Genomic DNA, 23,247 nt, shown 5'->3' on the forward strand with positions numbered 1-23,247 from the left:
TTTTTTTCAGTACAAATACTGATGCTAAACACAAATATTTAGAAAAATACTCAAAATAAGTTGAATTAATGCAAAATATTACTAATGCAAAAAGATAATTAATACATAAAGCTCTATTATTAGACTTTATTATTATTTTTTATTTACTTCTGGAACCAACTGCTGCACACTATAGTAAGTGCCAACAGAGGCCACTCTTTCTATTTGCTGGGAAAATAACAAATAGTGAAATAATTATACATAGGAGATTAAGTATATGCTTTTAACATGAGCCTTAGCAAATATTATTAACAATAAATAGTGGATGTGAATGAATTAAAGCGAACATCTGAGTAGACATTACAATAAAAAGTAGATTAAAATAAATCCAGTTTCTAGATTTGAATTTCCCCTTTCAAATTCCCTTTCACGAGGCACAAGAAAGCGCTTCCTCACTCAAGGTCACAGATACAGTTCAGAAACATCTGAGACTTTTTACATTTCAAAACAAGCTGCTCCAAACTCCTGCGGCGTTCAAACCCAGAGTCATCTTTAGCCCAAGTTCACATAGAATGTTCGGAAAGAGGATTAAAAACTGTCCGATGTGACTCATTTCTTTTGAGCAAATTAATTTTCTGCAGTGTGCTGGCAGCTAATTGACGACGGCCTCTCTGAAATGTAGAGGTTTGTAGGGTTGGCGAACAGCTGGACGGCTCTAATGTTATCCTCCATCTGGAGCTATGAGCTTTCAGAAGAGAGAAGCGCTATTCATTTGCAATCCTAACCGTCCGCTGCGAGGCGCCTGCAGAATAATGCAATCAATAATCATAAATTCACTGGCAAGAAAGAATATCAGTTTGGTGGCTGTTTGTTTTGCACTGTCAATCTGGAAAAATAAAATATACATTTAAAGGATTTATGAATTGTGAAACCTATTTTTTCGGAGGAAGATCTGTCTGCAAACATACTAATAATCCTCCCACTGAAAATCGATTTTAAGTTTGAAATTGATGGTGAATTTTTTAATTCATTTCGTTTTCTTTTCTTTTACCCATTTTTGTTTTTAGGGAGATTGCATGGAGATGGTCGGAAATATTAAAATACTTTCATCTACTTTTCAGTGCTGCTATGGGTGATTTGTATACACTACCTGACAAAAGTCTTGTCACCTATCCAAGTTTTAGGAATTAAAAAAGGGTAACTTGACTTCTAGTAGCTCATTTGGTATCAGAAGTGGCTTATATAAAATGCAAAGGCCTCTAGATTATGCTTATTTTACTAAAATAAAATATGATCATGCCTTGATTTTTTAAATTATTTAATTAGAAAAAGAAATAACATTGTGTATTACTCCCATGAGCTTGTAGAACTAAAGGCTGTCTAAATAACTTAATAAAGTCATCTGGAATGGCATCTTGTAGGACTCCCAGGGTTCATCAAGATTCTTTAGATTCATCTTCAATGCCTCCTCCTCCATCTTACCTCAGACATGCTCAATAATGTTTATCTCTGGTGACTGGGCTGGACAATCCTGGAGCACCTTGACCTTTTTTGCTTTCAGGAACTTTGATGTGAGGCTGAAGTATAAGAAGGATCGCTACCCTTCTGAAGAATTTGGCCTCTCCTGTGGTTTGTAATGTATTGGGCAGCACAAATGTCTTGATACATCAGGCTGTTGGTGTTGGCAATCACTCTGCAGATCTTTTGCACGCCCCATATTGAATGTAACCCCAAACCAGTTTTTTTTCTTCACCAAACTTGAGTGATTTCTAGAGAATCTTGGGCCCACGCAGGTTCCAATATGACTTCTGCAGTGTTTGTAATGATTGGGATGCAGTTCAACAGATGATTGAAAAATCTACCTTCTGCCACTTTTCCAAATAAACAACAAGTCAAGTTAAGCTTTTATTTGTTATTATCCCAGTTACAACTGGGATCAACGACAAGACTTTTGTCATGTAGTGTGTATATATACATTGCAGTCAACTTTTGAAGTGGATCATCACCCTAATTATATATTTTTTCACTGTTCTGAAAGTGAATGTCTATGGAAATACACACGCACACACACACACTTTCAGTCTAAAGTTTGTATAATAACTTTTTTTTTAATTTTTTTTTGTGCATGTTTGAACTCTCACATATTCAGCAAATCACCAAAGCTGTATTTGATGAAAACCTCACTAGAAAGAGAATATAAAATAACGGTTTCTTATGTTGATATACTTTCAAATGTAAATTATTCTTGTGATGAATTTACAAAGCTGAATTTTAAGCAAGTTATTTATAGATATATGCTATATGTCACGTTGGCACAGTGGGTAGCATGATCACCTCACAGCAAGAAGGTCGCTGGTTCAAGCCTCTGCTGGGTCAGTTGGCATTTCTGTGTGGAGTTTGCATGTTCACGTGAATTTCCTCTGGGTGCTCTGGTTTTCCCAACAAGTGACATAGGTGAATTGGATAAGCTAAAATTGTCCAAAGTGTATGTGTGTGAATGGGTGGGTATGGATGTTTCCCAGTGATGGGATGCAGCTGCAAGGGCATCCGCTGTGCATCATGCTGGATAAGTTGGCGGTTCATTCCGGTAAATGAATAAATATATGGTACAGTAGGTGTAGTTTGATTATGTAGAGTTTGATTGTTGTTGTTTTTTTAAAGAAATATTATTTAATCTAATAATATACAACATATTAAGTAGCAAAAATTATGTTTTTATAATACAAATATTTTCTGAATAAAATAAAATATTAATACATAATTGGAAAATATAGTTATTATTATTATTATTATTATTATTATTATTATTATTATTATTATTTATTTTTTAAATTTATTATTATTTATTTATTTTTATTTATTTTTTTTTGGGGGGGGGGGGTATTTTTTTGTTTTGTTCTTTTACAGAAGAATGGATTCTGGTCACAAAAAAATAAATAAATAAATAAATAAATCAAAGAACCATTTCTTCATAATATTTTAGAAAATTTTACTAATCTAAAGAACATTGTTACCCTATGAAGAATGTTCTGTAAAATTGAAATGTGTCATGTATGGTAAAGGTACCATCAATACCACACAAAGACCTTTAGTTTTAAAGTATATATTTTCAAAGGCATCTGTGCATCATTAAATGCCCTTGTTGTTCTAACATCTTTATTTATTTGTGCATGTGTTTTTGACTATAACTTGTGCACACTAGCATCTCACTGACCCACTTTCTCTGATGCAGGTTGTATACCGTCAAAACTGGCACAGGGGAAGCAGTGTAGTGGAGACCAACAGGACGTCTGTGGAGCTTCAGTTGCCTTCAGAAGAAGACCTGCTCGTTCAGATCAAAGCCCTGAGTGACGGAGGAGACGGCAGCAGCAGCAGCCCTATACGAATACCAAAGATGTCAAGTAAGGCTTCATGTCAGCTCATTAAAGGGGCTGCTTGCTGATTTTTCTTTTGGGTGGGGGAGATGGGGATGTACACATAAAGTTGAATTGCTAACAAGGCAATTGCTTGACATTTGTAATGGCCTGCTTCATATAATCCTGTTAGTGATGTCTTTCTGTTCATTTCTATCACAGGCCTGAACTCGAGGGGATACTTCAGCTCAGACGCAAGCAAGATGGCCCATGTTCATGGAGTAGTGTTTCTGATCTTGTCATGGTTGTTGTCATAGAACTCTGCCTTTATTTCAGGCTGAAGTGTGTTGTTTCTGTGCCACTGACGTCACCTGCGGGACTGCAAAAAATTGTTGTTGTCCCAAAGTCTGTTGGCTACAGCGTAGGAAAATCAACTTGCAATTTGCTTAATTAGAATCTTCGTTTTAAAAGTGCCCAACTGTGCCATTTTAAAGGTTCCTAATTTTTGTTTCCTCTATAGTAGGGGTGGCCAACCCTGTTCCTGGATAGCCACATTCCTGCAGATTTCACTTGCAACCCAACTCAAACACACCTGCCTGTAATTATCACGTGGTGTTCAGGTCCTAATTAATTGGTTCAGGTGTGTTTGATAAGGGTAGCAACTGAAATCTGCCGGAAGGAAGCTCTCCAGAAACAGGGTTGGCCACCCCTGCTCTATAGGTTCATTTTCACATCATATGAAAAGTTCATACATCAACATCAGCTCTTTTCTCAAAATGTCTGAAACAATTTGTTCAAGGATCCAGTCTCTGTAAAACCCTCCTTTCTGACAGCAAACTATGCTGTCATTGGTTGTACTCTACTATGATTGGTTAGATGACCCTACTCTGCTCTGATTGGACAGATTATCCTTTTATGTTCTTATTGTTTAGATGACGCTACTCTTCTCTAATTGGTCAGTTAACTCTACTCTGATTGGTCAGATGGGCCCTACTATTATCTAATTGGTCAGATGACCCTACTCTGTTCTGATGGGTTAGATGACCCTACTATGCTTTGATTGGTCTAATGACCCAACACTTTGGCCAAATGACATTGCTTTGCTCTGATTAGTTAAATTGAGCTACTCTGCTGTAATTGGCCAGATGATCCAGCTCTGCTTTAATTGGTCTTATGACCCTAGTTTGATTTGATTGGTCAGGTGTCCCTACTTCTCTAATAGGTCAGATGACCCTACTTTTCTCTAATTGTTCAAATGACCCTATTCTGATCTGATTGGTCAGATGACCCTACTCTGTTTTGATGTGCTAGATGACCCTACTATGCCTTGATTGGTCTAATGAGCCTACACATCTCTAATTGGTCAAATGATCTAGCTTTGCTCTGATTGGTTAGATTGTACTACTCTGCTCTAATTGGTCAGTTGATCCTACTCCTCTTTAATTGGTCCGATGACCCTACTTCTCTCTAATAGATCAGATGACCCTACTCTTCTCTAATAGGTTAGATGACCCTACTCTTTTCTAATTGGTCAAATGACCCTGCTCTTATCTGATTTGTCAGATGACCCTAATTTGTTTTGATGGGGTAGATGACTCTAATTTTCTATAATTGGTCCGATGTCCCCACTCTTCTCTAATAGGTCAGATGACCCCACTCTGCTCTAATTAGTAAATAGAGAAAAGTAGTACCCTATTTTTTTTTTTTTTTTTTTTATGGGTCAAGGCACCCTGACTATGCTACTTATTGATTGGTCCAAGCACCCTACGCCACCTACGATTGGTCAGATGATTCTAGTTTGTCTGATTGGTTAGAGTACTACTCTGCTCTAATTGGCCACATGACCCTACTCTAAACTGAATGGTCAAATAAATGGTCAGATCTGCTCTGATCAGTTCAATGACCCTACTCTTTTCTAATTGGTGAAATGAACCTACTCTTCTCTAATTGGTCAAATTACCCCGTTTCATTTGATTGGTCAAATGCCCAGGCTGATTCATCTTTTATCTGATTGGTTAGATTGCGCTTCTCTGCTCTAATTGGTCAGATGATCCTACTCTTCTCTAATTGGTCGTTTGACAATTAAATAACAAACTGAGCTTGAGTATTAATTGATTGGGTATAAATTTGCACAGAAAACAGTAGTTCCTGTGCAAATGTTTGAATCAAACCATAACAGGCCTCAAAAAAATACGGTACTTGGGGGTCAAAGCAGACTATGTTTGTGGTCACCCAGCGAAGAACTGATTATTCAAATATATTTTAAATTTGCATACAGTTTGTTTGAAGACTGAAGACTGGAATTATTGACAATTTGTTTCAGGCAATTCACAATCAGTTCAGAATCTGTGCTTTTCTTATATATGCTGATTTGTTTTTTCTCAGCTGTATTAGAGCTATATAACAAATATAACATCCATTATATGGGCACTTTTAATAGTTAACAGAATTAAAATGCTTCAACCGATTTTACAGATTTAAAAAACAAAATCTGGTTGGATATGGCTACACTTTTCCCCTTTTTTACACGTATTGGTGACTCAGCTCCATTGCCTTATATTGTGATGGTTTTTTTTACCTCTTTGTCAAACTATTTGTCTTTTCTATGTAGATTTTATGCAAAAAAAAAAAAAAAAATGCTGGCTTTCTCTTGTAGCTGATAACTTTGCTTAGGTGTTCAGAAGTGAGATTCATATGGAGCACAGTATTAAAGTCCTGTAATGCAGTAGTGACCTGGAATGTTGGATCTCGAAGAGAAATCCTTGAATTCAGAATTATCCCCATGCTGTTTTTTCTTCTGCACACGTCAGTCAATGATGCTGTGTTTGTATATATAAAAAGGCCTTTAGATAGATGAAGTACATTATGTTGTTTTGCATAAGCCCTGAGAGATGTCATAGTTTCAACATAGGCTCATTCTGAAAACGTAGCCATATTTATGTCTCTGGAGATTGCGAATTACATAGCCAGAGCTACCTATGGTTGTTTAGACCAAACGCTACGCATCGGTATGACACCATTCCTTTTGGGGTTTACCAGCTGACTGCTTACCTCCATATGGATGGCTTTCCTACTGTTACCAGTTTGTCCAGTAGTTCGCCATGTACGTTGGCAGACCTGAGAAAGGAATTGACCATGAGGTTCATGTCCGGTGAAGAACGGTTCCAGATAGCAGGTAAGACAAAAACAGAAGCCAAAAAAAATTAATAAACAAGTAATTAGCAAGGTAAGGATTTGGTAACATCTGGAAATGTAGTAAAAATCAGGCAAGGGCTTTTCTTTTTCTGGATTGCTTTTTAAAACTGTCAGTTGGTTTTAGGGAAGTGGGTGGATGGGTCAATCGGTGCTTTTGAAAACACTATTGGTTGGGTTTAAAGAATGAAGAGGGTGGGTCAGGGAATCGCTCAATCTGTCAACAAGTCGACAGTGGCCTCTGGTGGATTTACGTGTGAATAGCACGCACTAATGGCACTCGCGAGAGAAATTTGAGATCTGAAAAGCGTACACATCGGCCTCTGGTGGATTCGTGAAAACAAAAACTGCAAAAATAAATGTAGCTCCTGGACCGTATTTAGCGCTCTCCAAAAATGTATGTAGGGGTACGTAATCAGAATGAGCCTGGGTTGCATTGTTTTGATGAATAACGGCAGTTTGGTTAAATACATAGTTTCTACAGTAGATAATTATTGCTGCTAGTTATTATACGTCATTTGATGATTTCAGGTTTAAATTTTGTTTCTTTAAATTCAATGCATAACCGTTTATTCTTTTTCCTCGTTTTCTTAAAAAAAGAGATGCTTTACCATGTTTGTTCATGTATGAATCATTCTAGGAATATCTGCATTTATATGCTGAGACCAAGATCACATATCATATGTCTAAAAGAAATGTTCTGTATTTTTTTTGTATTATTATTATTGAATTATTAATAATTGGATTATTTTAAAATCATTTACTATTTCAATCAATTATTACTTTTATTTAAGTTTAATGTCTTAATATTATTTTTTATATAATTTATCATCTTGTAGTCCCCACATTTTTGCCTCATTTTGAAATTTACCATTTAGAAAAATGCAAATCATTCATATATTTTTTTTAATTTATTCTAAGCATTTTTGCTATTTAATACCACTTATTACTTATTTATAATTTGTTATCTTCAGAGTATTGACCAAGAAACCTGATCAGCTGAATTATAAAAAAACCATCATTTACATTTATTTTATAATCATTTTATTTTTTACAATGTATCACCTGACAGTACCCCCATTTTTTGCCTTAGTTTACAATTTTGCATTTTATAAATGTAACATGTTGTGGTGTTTCCTTTTGCTGTTATGTAAGCATTTTTTGAGCTATTTAATACGTTTGTATTAATCCTGTACAATCTCCGAGAGATCAAATAAATACCATTTCATATTGAAATGTATGTGGAGCAAATATGTGATTAGCTACAGTATCAGTGATATTTTTTGATCTGGGAGGAGACGTACCTTTCATTCTTGTGTGATGAATGGAGGAGAGCCTGCCTGATCTATATGGTTGCCTGGAGACGATTCCTTCAAAGACTCGCATACTGATTGGTAATTACCAATAGACTGAGATTAGTCTCTGCTGGATGAGAGTGTAAAGACGACAGGCACACTTTTCAGACAGTATTTCAATTGCTCAAGAATATACAGTGGATCCAGAAGTCTGATTATAGTAATGTAGTCTGCTTCTAGTTTGCATTTGTCTAATTAAATCCATTCTTTTTAAGTACAATGTATATTATCAGGCTAATATGAAATGAAATGAATCTTTTGTTATATATTTTTGGCTAAATCAACAGCAAAGAAATTGATCAAAATAAATACACTCACCGGCCACATTATTAGATGGTCACTGTTACAGTTACTGTTGCCTTTCTACCAGCTCAAACCAGTCTTGCCATTCTCCTCTGACCTCTGACATTAACAAGGCATTTGCGCTCCATGTATGTTTTCTCTTTTTCACACTATTCTCTGTAAATGGTTGTGCATTTTTAATGCTATGATGCTCATTTTGGACTGAAGCAGATCATCTTGACCATGTCTATATGACTGAATGCATTGTGTTGCTGCCATGTGATTGGCTTAATTTGCATTAAAGATCAGTTGGACAGGTGTACCTAATCAAGTGGCCGGTGATTGTATGTTTTTATTGAATTTTTTATTTAAATCAAAGAGCCTTCAGGACAGAAATGTTCCCATTAATATGGTGACATTTCATGCCACTGCAATTTAACCCTAAGACCGAAAAAAAAAAAAATAGGCAGAAAATAAAATTTTTCTGGAACTGAGATATTTGTTAAACCATCTAGCAAAATTAAAAAACTTTTTCCATATACATTTTTTTCATATTTATGTTGTATCACATTTGACGCATCAAGTGTTTGTGCAGCTTTTTGCTCATAACAATGTTAATTTTAATTACAAAAAAATGCCCATCAAATTTTGACAACAGAGAACATTTCAGGCAGTTTTTCTCTTTGTTTTTTAATATTAAAAACTTTATAGACTTGTTATATTCAATTTTGTGGTAGGCGTAATATCAGTTTCACTCCATGTTTAGGCAAAGATTCACTTTACACTTACACAGTACACAGAAATTTAAAGTGATTGCTGGATCAGTGATTTTATCCCTGTCAGGTTTCTCCATGTTGGAAAATAATCAGTGTCATGCCTTCTAACATAAAAAGGCACACTGCAGCTTGACTTTTTATAAGGTGCAATTATTGTAAAATACACACAATGCATTTTAAGATGGCATTTCGGTTTCTAATTAGATTAATTAAATCATCTAAAATATTAGGTATGATATAAATTACATTACAAAAATGTGACATGATTGTTTAGGAATGGAGTACCTTTTATCACATTTGATACATGCATTTTTCAACACAATTTATTTGTAACATTAAGATTTAATTATGATGTATTAATGCATTGTTTCAGTCAAGAAAACCTTCATTTAGTAAAATTAGTAACAATAAAAATTGTATTCTTACTAAAATAACTTGAAATTAGCAAATAGTTTTCATCCAAAAAGCATGTGAGTAATTCAATCAGAGCCACCATTTTTAAAAGGTAAAAACTTCCAGTGCCTGCAGTGTCAAGAAAATTCACAAGAGGGCAAAATACAAGTATCCAATTATATACAGCTGGTTTGCAAGGCAAAAATTAATCAGGTTAATATTTTATAGGTCTTAGAAACTTGTATATCAAATATGAGATGTGCGGCTTTACAGGGTTAAGCAAATAGTCTTTGTACCTGGCTTTGATTTTAAGGCTTCAAAGTATAACTAATTCAAATTTTTACTGTTGTAACTTAAAAAAAAAAGTACCATTTGTAATATGTTTGCTTTTTAGTCAGGTTTGGCTAGTGAAATAAATAACTAATTGCAAATATTTTTTTCTGCTTTTTTTAGTACCGCAGGTCAAATTAATAAAAATTCTGTATTTAGAAATAATAATGTGGCTGTGTTAGTATAATCTGTTTTGTATAGTGATGGCCAAAATTATTATTAAAGAACAGTTGGAATATTCAAGAAAGCTTCTTTCAAAGTCACTGAAATTGACTGGCGAAAGCTTGATGTGACTATTTTTAATTTCATAAGGGACCTTTTACAAAATCAATAATGTAGATTTGATTAAGTTTAAAAACAAAACATCAGTAAATAGCGCTATACTGCATAGCCTCACATCACATAGGTTCGTTTTTGACTGACAACCTGTGAAGCGCTTCCTATATTGTTTACCATGCAACTTTTAATATTCAGTCTGAAATGGCAGTATGGCTTTGTAATAAGTGTAATTCTTTCATGTCGCCAGCCAACCACTAAGCATACAGTAGTCGCTTTAGGACAAAATGCGTGAGAGAGTGAGTCCAGTGATCCTTACATGCATGAAATATTGCACATTATGACAAGTTTGCTTGCTACACAACTGAAAACGTGCTAGATATTAAACAGTTTTTGTTTGAAATTGTAGTATTATAAAGTACTATAAAGTTTTCTAACTGGCGAATGACATGAACTAGTGGGTTGTCTGCTGTCATATTTAATTTCATGTTCGGGAGGCGTGGCTTTGGACAGCAGGAGTTATGTTTCAAAGATATTATGCAAACAAATAGCATTTAGGCAGATCACATACTGCACCTTTAAAGTAATAATAAAACCTGCTTAGCAATTAGTGTAAATTAGTAGGGAAATTACAGTTCAAAATCATTTAGTTTTTTTTTCTCATAAAACAGCATTGCCTTTATGTAAAAAAAAGTTGTCATTTAAAGTGCTAAAAATCCTAAAACATATAAATTTTTGATAGCACACATCCTGTTTTAAATTCAAAAAAGGTTTAATGTACCTAAACTGATAAAAAAAATCTCTAGAAAAAGTGTGTATAGGAGCATCCAGGTCAAAAACAATATCTATCTAGTATAATAACCAGACTGGTATCCACACCGGATGATATAATCAATAAAAATAGCAATAATCTCGAATTGAAATTTTCAGTGTCCTTTTTTAACCCTTTAAGATGCAAATATTATAATTACCTGCATGAACAGTTCTTGCCAAAACAGTATGACCATGGTCATGTTTACCAAACATTTTTTTTTTCTTCAGAAAGGCTTAAGCATCAACTCAATAAGCCGTATCCTACATGTTTATTTACCACAGTTTGACATTAAGTTATGAAACCGGTCTACAGTTGAGGTGTGAAATGGAGTTTGCTAAAGCAGATTTCACAGCGAAGGTGTAGGAGTTTATTCCGAGAGCTCAGAGGTATAAGCTTGTCAGGAACACTGACAGGTAAGAGTGCGAACATGGATGTAATCTCCGGAGAACTGCTCCGACTTGCTGGGCTACCGGGGGATTTAACCGTAAATACAAGTCCGGCTGTAAAGGGAGCAGTCGTAAAACGGTCATGGAGTCTTTTGGAAGTCTTCCTTGCATGTCGTTTGGTGCCCTTCGATATCGCCTGTGAGTCCAAGCAAATTTTGGTGGGTACTGATATTTCTCGCACTGATCCTCCTAAATTAATGGCTTCAGTGGAGCTGTAAAGACCCATATGGAAGCGGGACACGGGAAGGCTGCTTCCTAATCACTACTTTTGCCAAGCCAATGTGGCTGCGTAATCTCACAAAATGGCTGTAATAAAGTCCTCGCTCACATTGCAGAGTTTGACCTTATCTTGTTTGACCTTTCATCAGGGGTGTAACAGTAGGCTATGTATCGCAATACTGAACACAATACGATGCTACCAATATTTTAAAGGGATAGTTCACCCAAAAATGACACTTTTCATTATTTACTTGTTCCAAACATGTTTGAGTTTCTTCCTTTTGTTGAACACAAAAGAAGATATAACCTCTATAGCATTTTTTTCCTACTATATAAGTCAATGCCCTACTGAAAAAAAAAAAAAAAAAAAACTTCTGGTTAGCTGGTTTTAGCTCGACCAGCCTGGTTTTAGAGGGGTTTTGGCCATTTTCAGGCTGGTTTCCAGCCTTTTCTAGCCTGGTCTTAAGCCTGGTTTATACTTCTGAGTGACCGGTGTAACCCACGGCGCATGCAACGCGCGTAGCTGTGCATTTATACTTCTGCGCGCTGTCTCTGTTGGTCTGCATTAACACTTCCGAAACGCTAGTTGGCAGTGAGGTGTAAATGTTCCTCTGTGTCGAATTTCTTCGCTGCTGTTTTGCTTTTCCTGAACACTTCCGGGATGTACAAGTGGCTCAAACTCGCTCATTTTGAGGCAGGAACCGGCGGACATGCAACAACTTTAACTATGAGGCAAACACAAAACAAAACTTTTCATCCAGAGCTCCTTCACGGGACTCCACACTTGTAAACAATCGCTCCATCAGGCTCGCACTATTCACGCGGCTCTCGGTCCTGCCCAGACTCAGCGCTACCAAGCCGACCAATCATAGAGCTTGCGCTACGCGTCGTTGCGACGTGTAGTTACATTTTTTGAGAGGTGCATGTCAGCGACACCGACGGCCACGGCGAAGGGCTATGCTAGGCGTTTGACGCAGAAGTATAAATCAGCCTTTAGCTGGTCAGGCTGAAAAATGAGCTAAAACCAGCTTGACCAGCCTAGCCATGGTTGCCCAGCCAAACCAACTATGTCCAGCTTAAAACAGGCTGGTCAAGCTGGTTTTAGCTGGTCATTTTGTCAACTTGCAAAACTTATTGCGTGCCAACATGTCTGCATAAAAGGCTGTTACTCTGGTTTTACAGCACATGAGCGTTGCAGATTTTATCAGCGTGCATGTAACCAACCGGGATTCACTCTGGGAGCTCTGGGTTTGCTTTCACCAGCATTGTTTCGGCTATGAATAACAAACTTGTCACTTGCAAAAGAAGCCAAATGTGAATCGCCCCTAACTGCTTTATTCAGTAATGACCACTCTGAATTATTACACATGAATTGTTTCTCAAAACTTTTACTGGGGCAGTTGTTATTTTTGGGGGTTTTTTTTGGACCGTAGCCCTGTGCCATTTTAATCTAGATTAATTCCGAGATCAATCTAGATTAAAAAATAAACCTTTTCTCTCTCTCTCTCTCTCTCTATATATATATATATATATATATATATATATATATATATATATATATATATATATATATATATATTTATATATATATATATATATATATATATATATATATATATATATATATTTATATATATTTATATATATATTTATATATATATATATATATATATAAATATATATATATATATATATTTATATATATATATATATATATATATATATATATATATATATATATATATATATATATATATATATATATATATATATATATTTATTTATATATATATATATTTATATTTATATATATATATATATATATATATATATATATATATATTTATATATATATATATATATATATAAAGAATTGATTCTTTTGACAATGTCAATAGTATATTGAAGTCTTTGGGTGCCTTCACATCTGTGTTTCAGTTTATTTGGTCTGGACCAAGGGCAACAAATGATACAATGTAGCATTTTTGTGCTATTTTTTCGATTCTTTTCACACAAAACTGATTACTTTGGTGTGAACCAGTTATAAAAAGAACCAAAACACAGTCATGTGACAAAATCCACATGACTCATTGGCCAAATGTTATCAAACATACCCTGCAGGCACAGAATGTCAACATGATGTCATATTGACGTTGTACCCAAAAGTACCCAACGTTGTGAGCACATTGGATTTTGTTTGGAAATGGACGTTGGGTGGACGTTACCATTAAGACATCCATCAGACAATGGATTATGGTCACTTTCCAACACAACCTAAAATCAACCAAATATCAATGTAATTTGACGCCATCATTGGATGTCAAAATAATGTTGTCCTTAGAAGCTGGACAGACATTAAATTTTAGTCACCTGACGTCTTGACCTAAATTTAATCTTATGATGTTGTGTACCTGCTGGTTATTTCCTAAACTGCTTTTCGATTGGTCAAAATTAACGTGTGGGAAAATGCCAATGGAACTCCTGAAAGTAAACAAACCGGCATATACAAAAATGTTGTTTTTTACTATAGGGACGACTGCACTGGCTGATTGTTTCCCTGGTCATAGTATTCTATATAGTGTGTATACATCACTTTAGACAAGCTATACATTTCAAGAATGATCCTTGGCTGTGGCTTAAAACAATGTTTTAATGCATTGCAAACGGCAAAGGCGCATTGCAAGGCACTTCAGGAGGAGGCAGGAATTAATTTGGATAAACTGCGACATGGTTATCTTCTGGAAATAATGATTTATAAGATAACATTTTTCCCTCCCTCTCTCTCTCCGTTTAAACTTGTTGTTAAAGCGTTGTCAACAAAAAATTTTCCTCCACATCCCATAATGCACAGCGCACTGGACTACTGCAGCTGGATTAGTCTAAAAAGTAAAAAGTTGTAGTACTTTTTGCAGTTGGGTCTGTTTTAGTTCAGGTCATGTTCTCATCATAACTGACTCGCTCCAGGGTTCCGTTGAAAGCGTACCGAGACCACCTCGTCAGGAGGATCCTGAATCAATATTCAAGGAGGTCTCGATATGCGTTTTTGGTCTGCTTTTGAGTGTGATTGCTATATTCTCACCTGCCTAAACAAACTGCACCAAGAGGCAAAACAAACTCTAGTGCGATTCAACGGAACTTAATAAGGCAGGTGCAAAACCGTTCATTTAACAAAAACCTTTAAATGTTAAGCACATATCATTAAAAAAATAGGTATTATCAGTTTCCGGTTAGTTTATGTCTTTGTTTTACTTTTATTTTTAATACAATCTTTTTTAGATCCTGCTCTAGACATTTTACCAGTGCATTTCTGTGTATTCGTATTAATATTGGCACTGATAAATAATAACCCTCTCACTACTTTTACATTATTTTCAAGGTATAGGCAGAGATGTGCTTATTGAAGTGGGGCAGATTAAAAATTCTCCCCTGCGGCGATGTAATGGATCTTATGCAAAAATGAATGGAGAAAATGTGGCCCAGATTTCTCGCAGATAGCCATAGCGGTTTATAAAGGCCCTCGGATATATAAATGGAGAAATAATTGTGAGGAAACCTTTGGCTATTCAAATTAATCATTTCAATGATAGAATAGGGCTGTCATAGTTCACTTGTTAGTAGTGCAGAAGCACAGGGAGGAAAAACTGGTAAGATAATGAATGGTTTAGAAGTTCAGCATGTTAAAAGCAGAGGTTGAGAAGACGGTCGGAGTGTTGAAGAGGGTTTGAGAGACCTGCCAACCTATTTAGATGTTCTCAAGTACAGGCAGATGAGGGCCATAAAACTGAATTCACCACCTGGGAGACAGAAGTACATTTGAACTTAATTGAGATGAGTGCTATTATACTTTAGTCATAATACGGACTAGCAGTTCAACCAAGTTTGGTCATAAAAAAATCATGGCTTGGGGTTAGATTCAGAATGGGGGCGTGCAAGATATCTGCTGAGTGGATGGCAACATCAACAGTCTGAGGTGTTAAGACATTTGTGCTCCCATTACATCACAAAGCACAGAAGAGGGCAAGTTCTTCAGTAGGATAGCTCTCCTTCTTATACTTCAGCCCCCATATTAAAGTTCCTGCAAGCAAAGAGGGTCAAGGTGCTCCAGGACTGGCCATCCCAGTCACCAGAGATGAACATTATTGAGCATGTCTGGAAAAGATAAAGGAGGAGGCAATGAAGATGACTCCAAAGAGTCTTGATGAACTCTGGAAGTCCTTTGAGAATGCTTTCTTTGCCATTCCAGATGACTTTATTATTAAGATATTTGAATCAATGCAGAGATGTATGGATGCAGTCCTCCAAGCTCATGGGAGTCATGCGTAATATTAATTATTTTTTTCCACTGCACCATGACTTTGTATTCTATACTGTATTTTTTTCTGCTTCGTGACAAGACTTTTGTCTGAGTTAATTCCTTCCTGTCATAATTAAAAATTATATTTTTAAGATTAATAAGTTTATATTAGTTAATATTAGTTAGGATTAGTTCATATTAACTCCATGAAAACAACTGTAAATATATTATTTTGCATGTCAATGGGTATAAAAATACTACTTACAGTGTTTATATACTGCATAGAATGAACTAATCGCTGTTTAAAAATTACCTGTTTATTTTAAAGCAATTTGATGATTTCAAGTGAGTAAACATGTTGCCTTAAAATCTGTATTATTTGCTTAATTATAAAAAAAAAATAAAAATAAAATAAAAACTTAACAGTTCCAGGTTTTACTTTTTTTTAAGTGAAGTCAGCTTGCCGAAATGGAAAAAACCTATATACGTTGATATGTTTTAATACACATACAGTTGAAGTCAGAATTATTAGTCCCCCTTTAAATTATTTTTTTCTTTTTAAAATATTTTCCAAATGATATTTAACAGGAAAATTTCACAGCATGTCTCATAATTAGTAAATGATTTCACAGCATGTCTCATTTTTATTTATTTATTTTTATTCTAGAGAAAGTCTTACTTGTTTTATTTTGGCTAAAATAAAAGCAGTTTTTAATTTTTTAAAAGCCATTTTATGTTCACAATTATTAGCCCCTTTAAGCTATATTTGTTTTTTAACAGTCTACTGAAAAGAAAAAAAAAACATCATTATACAATAACTTGCCCAATTACCCTAACCTGCCTTGTTGACCTAATTAACCTAGTTAAGCCTTTAAATGTCACTTTAAGCTGTATTGAAGTGTCTTGAAAAATATCTAGTAAAATATTATTTACTGCCATCATGACAAAGATAAAATAAATTAGTTATTAGAAATGAGTTATTAAAACTATAAAGTTTAGAAATGTGTTGAAAAAATTCTGCTCTTCGTTAAACAGAAATTGGGAATAATAAACAGAGGGGCTAATAATTCTGACTTTAACTGTAGATTTAATATATGCGCATATACGCGCACATAGGTTCTTTCCTTGTGGGTGTTGCTTTCAAAGCAACGTTTACTCACTTTTTTTAATGTTCAGAAAATATACTATCCTCAATTTCTGCTATAAATCTTTGACATATTTTCCTAAAGAGAAATAGTCAATGTATTTTGAAAGACACAAGGATGAGTAAAGTAAAAGCATTATGTATATCTTAATTTTATTAATATATTGATTTGCTGATTGATTTATTTGTTGATTTATTGACTTATATTATATATATTTTTTTTTTGTGTTTAAAGGAAGAAATATGAAGTTAAGGAAGTAAATTAAAATGATTTTTTTTTCTTCAGGGAATATTCCTTTCAATTTTGGCAGCAAAAATATATATATATATATATATATATATATATATATATATATATATATATATATATATATATATATAGATATATATATATATATGTATGTATGTATGTATGTATGTATGTATGTATGTATGTATGTATATATATATTTATATATATATATATATATATATATATATATATATATATATATATATATATATATATATATATATATATTTATTTTATTTTATTTTTTTTACTTATTTTATAATAAAAATTCACCTTAAGATTCATATTAATCACATTATCTGTATGCCTGCAGTCAGCTCTGTAATGCCACTAATGTATTCACTTAGAGTATTTCCCACACTCTCCCTTATCAATTAAATACACAGATGTAAGTGGCACCTGATCTAAAGAGAGGCTGCCATCATTTACTAATTTGCTGCATTACTTACATATCATGCGGCAGACGTAAATACACACACACATACTGTACACGCATGCCAAAGAGAAATCAGCCTTTCCACTGCTCCATGCTTTAGAATATCACTTCATTTGTTCAACCACTTCAATCAAACTGATCACGGACCTAATTTGGTATGCAAAACTAATCATTTAATTTGACAATTGCACACCAGTAGAATTTGATGCCATGGCGGCGTATCAAGAAAAGCTCTATATGTGTTTCACGGAGCCAATGCGGTCACGGCGTTTATACATGTAAATGCACACGAAAGTGACACACGTTAGAAAATGTGGTCCGGAGAAGATAAACCCGAAGAAATTACCAAGAGGTGTGGAAAGCCAGGTTAAAGCATTCATAATCTGCAAAAGTAGAGCCTTGGGCTGCTAGGCCTGTAAATTGGCATGAATATAGAAGGTTGTGTGTTTACAGAGCTTCTCCCCAGACTCCAAACGACGGGAAAGGCAGCATCCGAGGAGGAGAGTAAACAGGATTAGAAGTTGGAGGAAAGATGGGCCATTACTTCACCTGTCAGCCCAACAGAAGACTCTTACTTCTGACACCATGGTGAATATTAAGAACTGGTGTACAAAAAGCTGATCAAACAACATAGACTGTTTATGTGTACTGTTCTGATGAGCAGTAGAGAGCCCACGGCAAGATCCTCTGAAGTGTTCAAAAAAATGTTGCCCAAATGAATAATAGATGGCCTATTTTTTGAAACTCTGCTCAAAATTGGCAAATTTAAAGCCTAAAGTACACTTGTGTGTGTGTTTTTTTTTTATATGTACCGTTTAATGTGTACAGCTTTTCAAGTACTGCAAGCACAACAGTGAGATTCAAGAAGTAAACACTTGATACGTTTTATCAAGAGGTTAACCTGTTTTTTGACTAAGTGATTCACTTTTAAAATGCTAAAAGTCGTCATGAAATCAAAATGTACTGTTCTTGCTATAAACAATGTATCTGTGCACTTCATTATTTTGTAAACATTATTTTGACCATATATTGTTTTATTAAATAGTATAACCTTGCCTTCAACCTTAAAATGACTTGTGGTCATATTGAATGCCTTTTGGGAGGGGCTATTGGGGCGTTTGGTTTCTGCCCTGCTTTTTGTCTATTCCTCAGTTTTTTTTTTGTTTTTTTAGTAACACCCATCTTCCAATGATCCAATTGGAAGATGGGAATGATCCCCCCCACCAAAAAAAAAAAAAAGTAAATCATGTAAATCATTTATGCAAAACATTTATGCAATGTGATTTCAGGACTGTTTCAATTGGATGTTTATCACAATAACTTCCATTATATTCTGACTTTGAACATTTTTAGGTTATAGGGATATCTCATGAGTGGATGTCTTATCAATTGGGAGACAATGCATCCTTAGCAAGTTTTTATTTATTTAATCTTTTATTTATTTATTTTTTTTTTAACGTCAATCTGTGTTTTAGTTGTATTATAAGGGAAGCCCCCTTACTGTAGATCCATACACTGAAAAAAAGTCAAAAGTCTTGTCGCCTATCCAAGTTTTAGAAACAAAAAATAATAACTACACTTCTAGTTGATCATTTAGGATCAGAAGTGGCATTAATAAAAGGCAGGCCTCTACATTACGCTTATTTTACCAAATCAGAATTTGATCATGCTTTGATTTTTTTAATTATTTAATTAGGAAAGTAAGGTCTGACTTTGCTCAGAGAAAAGTCTTGTCAGTTATCAGAAATAATGTACAGTATAAAATATAAAGTCATGGTGCAGTGGAAAAATAATTAATATTATGTATGACTGCCATGAGCTTGGAGGACTGCATCCATACATCTCTGCATTGATTCAACTATCTTATTAATATAGTCATCTGGAGTGGCAAAGAAAGCGTTCTTGCAGGACTCCTAGAGTTCATCAAGATTTATTTGGATTCAGGATAGGAGCGCTATCCTGCTGAAGAATTCGCTTCCTCCTGTGGTTTGTAATGAAATGGGCAACACAAATGTCTTGATACCTCAGGCTGTTGATGTTATTAATGCCACCCCCATACTGAATGTAACCCCATACCATGATTTTTCCTTCACCAAACTTGACTGATTTCTGTGAGAATTGTGGGTCTTTGGCCACTTTTCCAAATGATCAACTAAATCAAGTTACTATGTGTTGCTCTTACAACTGGGATTGATGACAAGTTTACCCCCTTCATATATATATATATATATATATATATATATATATATATATATATATATATATATATATATATATATATATATATATATATATATATATATATATATATAAATATATATATATATATATATATATATATATATATATATATATATATATAAATCAACAGTCAAATTTACATAATGTGAAACTAAAAAAAAAACATTCTCGTGGCTTACAACATTAAAAACACAAAAATGCTGAATGCATTTTCTTAATATCTGTAAGTATGTGAGCACTTTGTTTCTTAAAAATAGATTAACAATATCTTCTTGTTAAACAACAGATTTGTTTTTCAAATTGTAATATTTTAATAATAATTTTTGGAATATTTATATGCAGGACATTACAATGTGTAACAATAAATATATATACACTATATAAACTATATAAATTACAATATAACATTCCGTTATTCAAAATAACTAGTCAGTATATTAACCTTAAATAATGATGAATAAAATAATCACTATACACATTCTTTATATTAAAAGAATACTCAAAACATGCACCTTTTAATTATATGCATTAAAGTTGTGAGCTGTATATTATATATTTTTTTAAGTGTATGCAAATCTAACTCTAACATTATTTTTATTAATATATGCTTAAATCTTTATTGCATTCTATTGCAATTTTTATTTAATGTCTATGTGTTGGATTTTAGACACGCTTGCATATATAATTTGACGTGTATTTTTATCATCAGTTTTATACTAGGACATCAAGAAGAAATAAAAAAAATAAAAAACTGAAGCAATTCTAATGACCGTGAGCGTGTCTCTGGGATTCTGGGATTTCATTGAATCGTAGGGATATATACACCCCAAGAAAATGCTATCAGTGGTTCAGTCATTTTTGTTTGGTGTTTTTAGCCTGTTGTGAGCAGGTTCTTAGCCCCGCTTGACATTTGTGATAATTAAAATGGCTAATCCAAGTAGGGTGCTGTCAAAGCTCTAGAAAATGGGCATGGTTAATTTTAGGTCAAATTAAAACCTCTACTTGAATTGCTTACCTGCAGCTTCTAGCCAAGAGCCTAATCCATAATAATGTGCTGGGTTTATTAAAAGACTAAAATGAGGTTAAACATAACAAAAAGCTTCAAAGCCTGTGTGTTGAAGCTACTATTCATTTGGCCGTGTAATTTAAATCCTTTAAACTTGTAAAAAAAAAAAAAAAGTTTTAATGGTAGTTTGAAGTTTTAAAAGTAAATGTCTTGTTATTCAATGGCAGTGTGCAGGGAAATATGTATGGAGTTTATCTGTACAGGTTTCCTCTTTTTCTTGAGTTGGGTGGATTCTTTCCCCCTTTTTCTGACAGTTTATGATGTGTCTCCGTGCATAGGTGTAGTTTGTCAGGAAAGTGACAGTGCGTGAGTCTGAGCCGAGCTCTAAAGCAGGGATAAAGTGTGGTGATGGACAGAAGATTCACGGAGAATTAAAAAGACTGGGAGCCTCCTCTCCCTCCACAGAACCAGAGAAGATGACTGACAGTATACAGGGTTATCTCTCTCTCTTTCTCACTTTCTCTCTCTCTCTCACGCACACACCTCCATTTGGCACTTTAAAACTGTCCTAACCACTTTTGTGAATTTCCAAAGTCGAATATCTGAAAGCTGTTCATCGAGTTTTGTTAAAACATGGCATCTGTCTGCTTGCTTTCCCTATTTTCCCATCATCATTGTCATTTCCAACATACAGTAAGTTCATTCTGAAAATGTAGCCCTATATATATTCCTGGAGAACCAGAATTATGTAGTCAGAAGTATGTACAGTATGGCTGCATTTCGTCTTTACAACGAGTGCTACTGGGCCATGCTTATGAAAAAAAACTTTTGGTTGGGTTTAGGGACCAAGAGGGTGGGCCAGTCAGTCGATCAGTCAGTCAGTCAGTCAGTCAGTCAGTCAGTCGACAGCGGTCTCAGGTGGATTTACACAAGAACAGCAGGTGAAAGAAATTTGAGATCTCAAAAAGTGTACACAGCGGCCTCTGGTGGATTTGTGAAAACAAAAACTGCAAAACAACATACATCCTGAGATGTATTTGGCACTCTCCAGAAATGTAAATAGTGGTACGTTTTCAGAATGAGTCTGAGTTTCTTGACAATTAAAAAGGTTCAGATCCTGATATCTAATTCTGACATAGAAACCGGCGTAAACAATGCTACAGTAAGTGTACTCACAATGCAATCTCACCCAAACATTTTGTTTCAGTGGCTAAAGCTGCAGTCACATTAGAGTTTGTGCTTGCAACAATTCTGTTGTATGGCGCTGTGAAAAGGGTCGGTATTAAACAACATGATTAGATGTTAAAAAAAGCGAGCGATTGGTCCATATTTTAACTTTCTCTCCAGAGAGGTCTTGACACAGTCAATGGGTGTAATTTCCCGGGTCAGAGTTCACCAAGCTTGAACTTTGCAACGCAGCAAACTACAAAACTTGTTGTGCCATTTGTGTGCATATGAAAGTCTATGGGGAGAAAAATGCAGTCTGACCACGGCTTAATTTGTATGGATTTATATAATCTCATTTGTAAATCTTGGTATGGTTTTGCTCATCTCCCATTCACTGAAAAAGTGCTGCATGCAAAACTGTTGCAATTTTTTTTTTGTGTGTGTTGAATTTAAACAAACTAATTAAATTTAATAATGTTCAACTTAATTTGTTTGTTTAAATTCAGCCCACATTAATTGTTTACAACCACTTAACATAAAAAAGAGTAAATCCAAGGATATTTGAATATTTTTTTCAGCATTGACAGTTGGGTTTAGGTGGATAAGTAGATAGGACTGTTGCATTAAGACTCGCTGCTAGGAGGTCGCTGATTTGAGTCCTGGCTGGATCAAGAGGCCTTTCTGTGTCAAGTTTGCATGTTCTTCTGTTTCTGAATACACTCAAAAATTATTTTTGCTGGTTGTTCAAACTACTTATGTAAAATGAACTAAATCAACACAATTCTTGAGTTTGTTTTTGGTTTATTTGTTTTCATTGAGGGTGGTGCAACCAAATTGTTTATGTTTAATCCACTTAAAATGGTTAAAAACAACTGAGTTAACTTTATTTGTGTTGGAAAAACATGAAGGAACTGTGTGGAACCTCACTTTTTTTTGTGTAGACAAAAAAAATGTTTGCTGTTTGTTGAAACTATTTTTTTAAATAAAGCTTAAACTAAGTTTTTGAGTTTATTTGGGCACAACTAAATAGTTTCATGTTTAATTCAATTAAATTTGTAAAAACTAAGTTACAGTACCTTCAGTCCTTTAATGTTGTCCCAACACAAATCGATTGTGTAGAACCCAACGTTTGTTTTATTTTTTGTTAGCAATGTAGTTTCTGCGAAAAATTAGATTTGCCATAGTGTGTGTTTGAATGATTGAGTGTGTTGTGTTTCCCAGCATTGGGATCACTGTGGTCTAATCCCGGGTT

General features: G+C 34.4%; 1 protein-coding gene and 1 long non-coding RNA gene across 26 annotated transcripts in view; one reads left to right on the forward strand and one right to left on the reverse strand.

Moving 5' to 3' along the window:
• cntn6 (contactin 6) overlaps nt 1–6,592 on the forward strand; it is a 262,925-nt gene extending 256,333 nt beyond the window's left edge. For 20 of the 23 annotated variants that reach the window (XM_073954502.1, XM_073954495.1, XM_073954511.1 and 17 more), the window contains 2 exons: nt 3,212–3,380; nt 3,555–6,071. In XM_073954502.1, the coding sequence (XP_073810603.1) occupies nt 3,212–3,380; nt 3,555–3,649 (264 nt within the window). In that variant the 3' untranslated portion in view covers nt 3,650–6,071. Of the gene's footprint in view, nt 1–3,211; nt 3,381–3,554; nt 6,424–6,472 lie in introns of those variants that run through there. The other 3 variants (XR_012408183.1, XR_012408184.1, XR_012408185.1) reach the window with 3 other exon arrangements.
• LOC141386351 (uncharacterized) overlaps nt 1–23,247 on the reverse strand; it is a 123,394-nt gene that overhangs the window by 38,271 nt on the left and 61,876 nt on the right. For 2 of the 3 annotated variants that reach the window (XR_012408188.1, XR_012408186.1), the window contains exons 2-3: nt 6,384–6,449; nt 3,194–3,356 (exon numbers count right to left, since the gene is read on the reverse strand). This is a non-coding gene — a long non-coding RNA (uncharacterized lncRNA). The remainder of the gene's footprint in view (nt 1–3,193; nt 3,357–6,383; nt 6,450–23,247) is intronic. The other variant, XR_012408187.1, reaches the window with a different exon arrangement.

Source organism: Danio rerio, chromosome 6 (assembly GCF_049306965.1).
Source record: "Danio rerio strain Tuebingen ecotype United States chromosome 6, GRCz12tu, whole genome shotgun sequence".
In the NCBI taxonomy this organism is placed as follows: domain Eukaryota; kingdom Metazoa; phylum Chordata; class Actinopteri; order Cypriniformes; family Danionidae; genus Danio; species Danio rerio.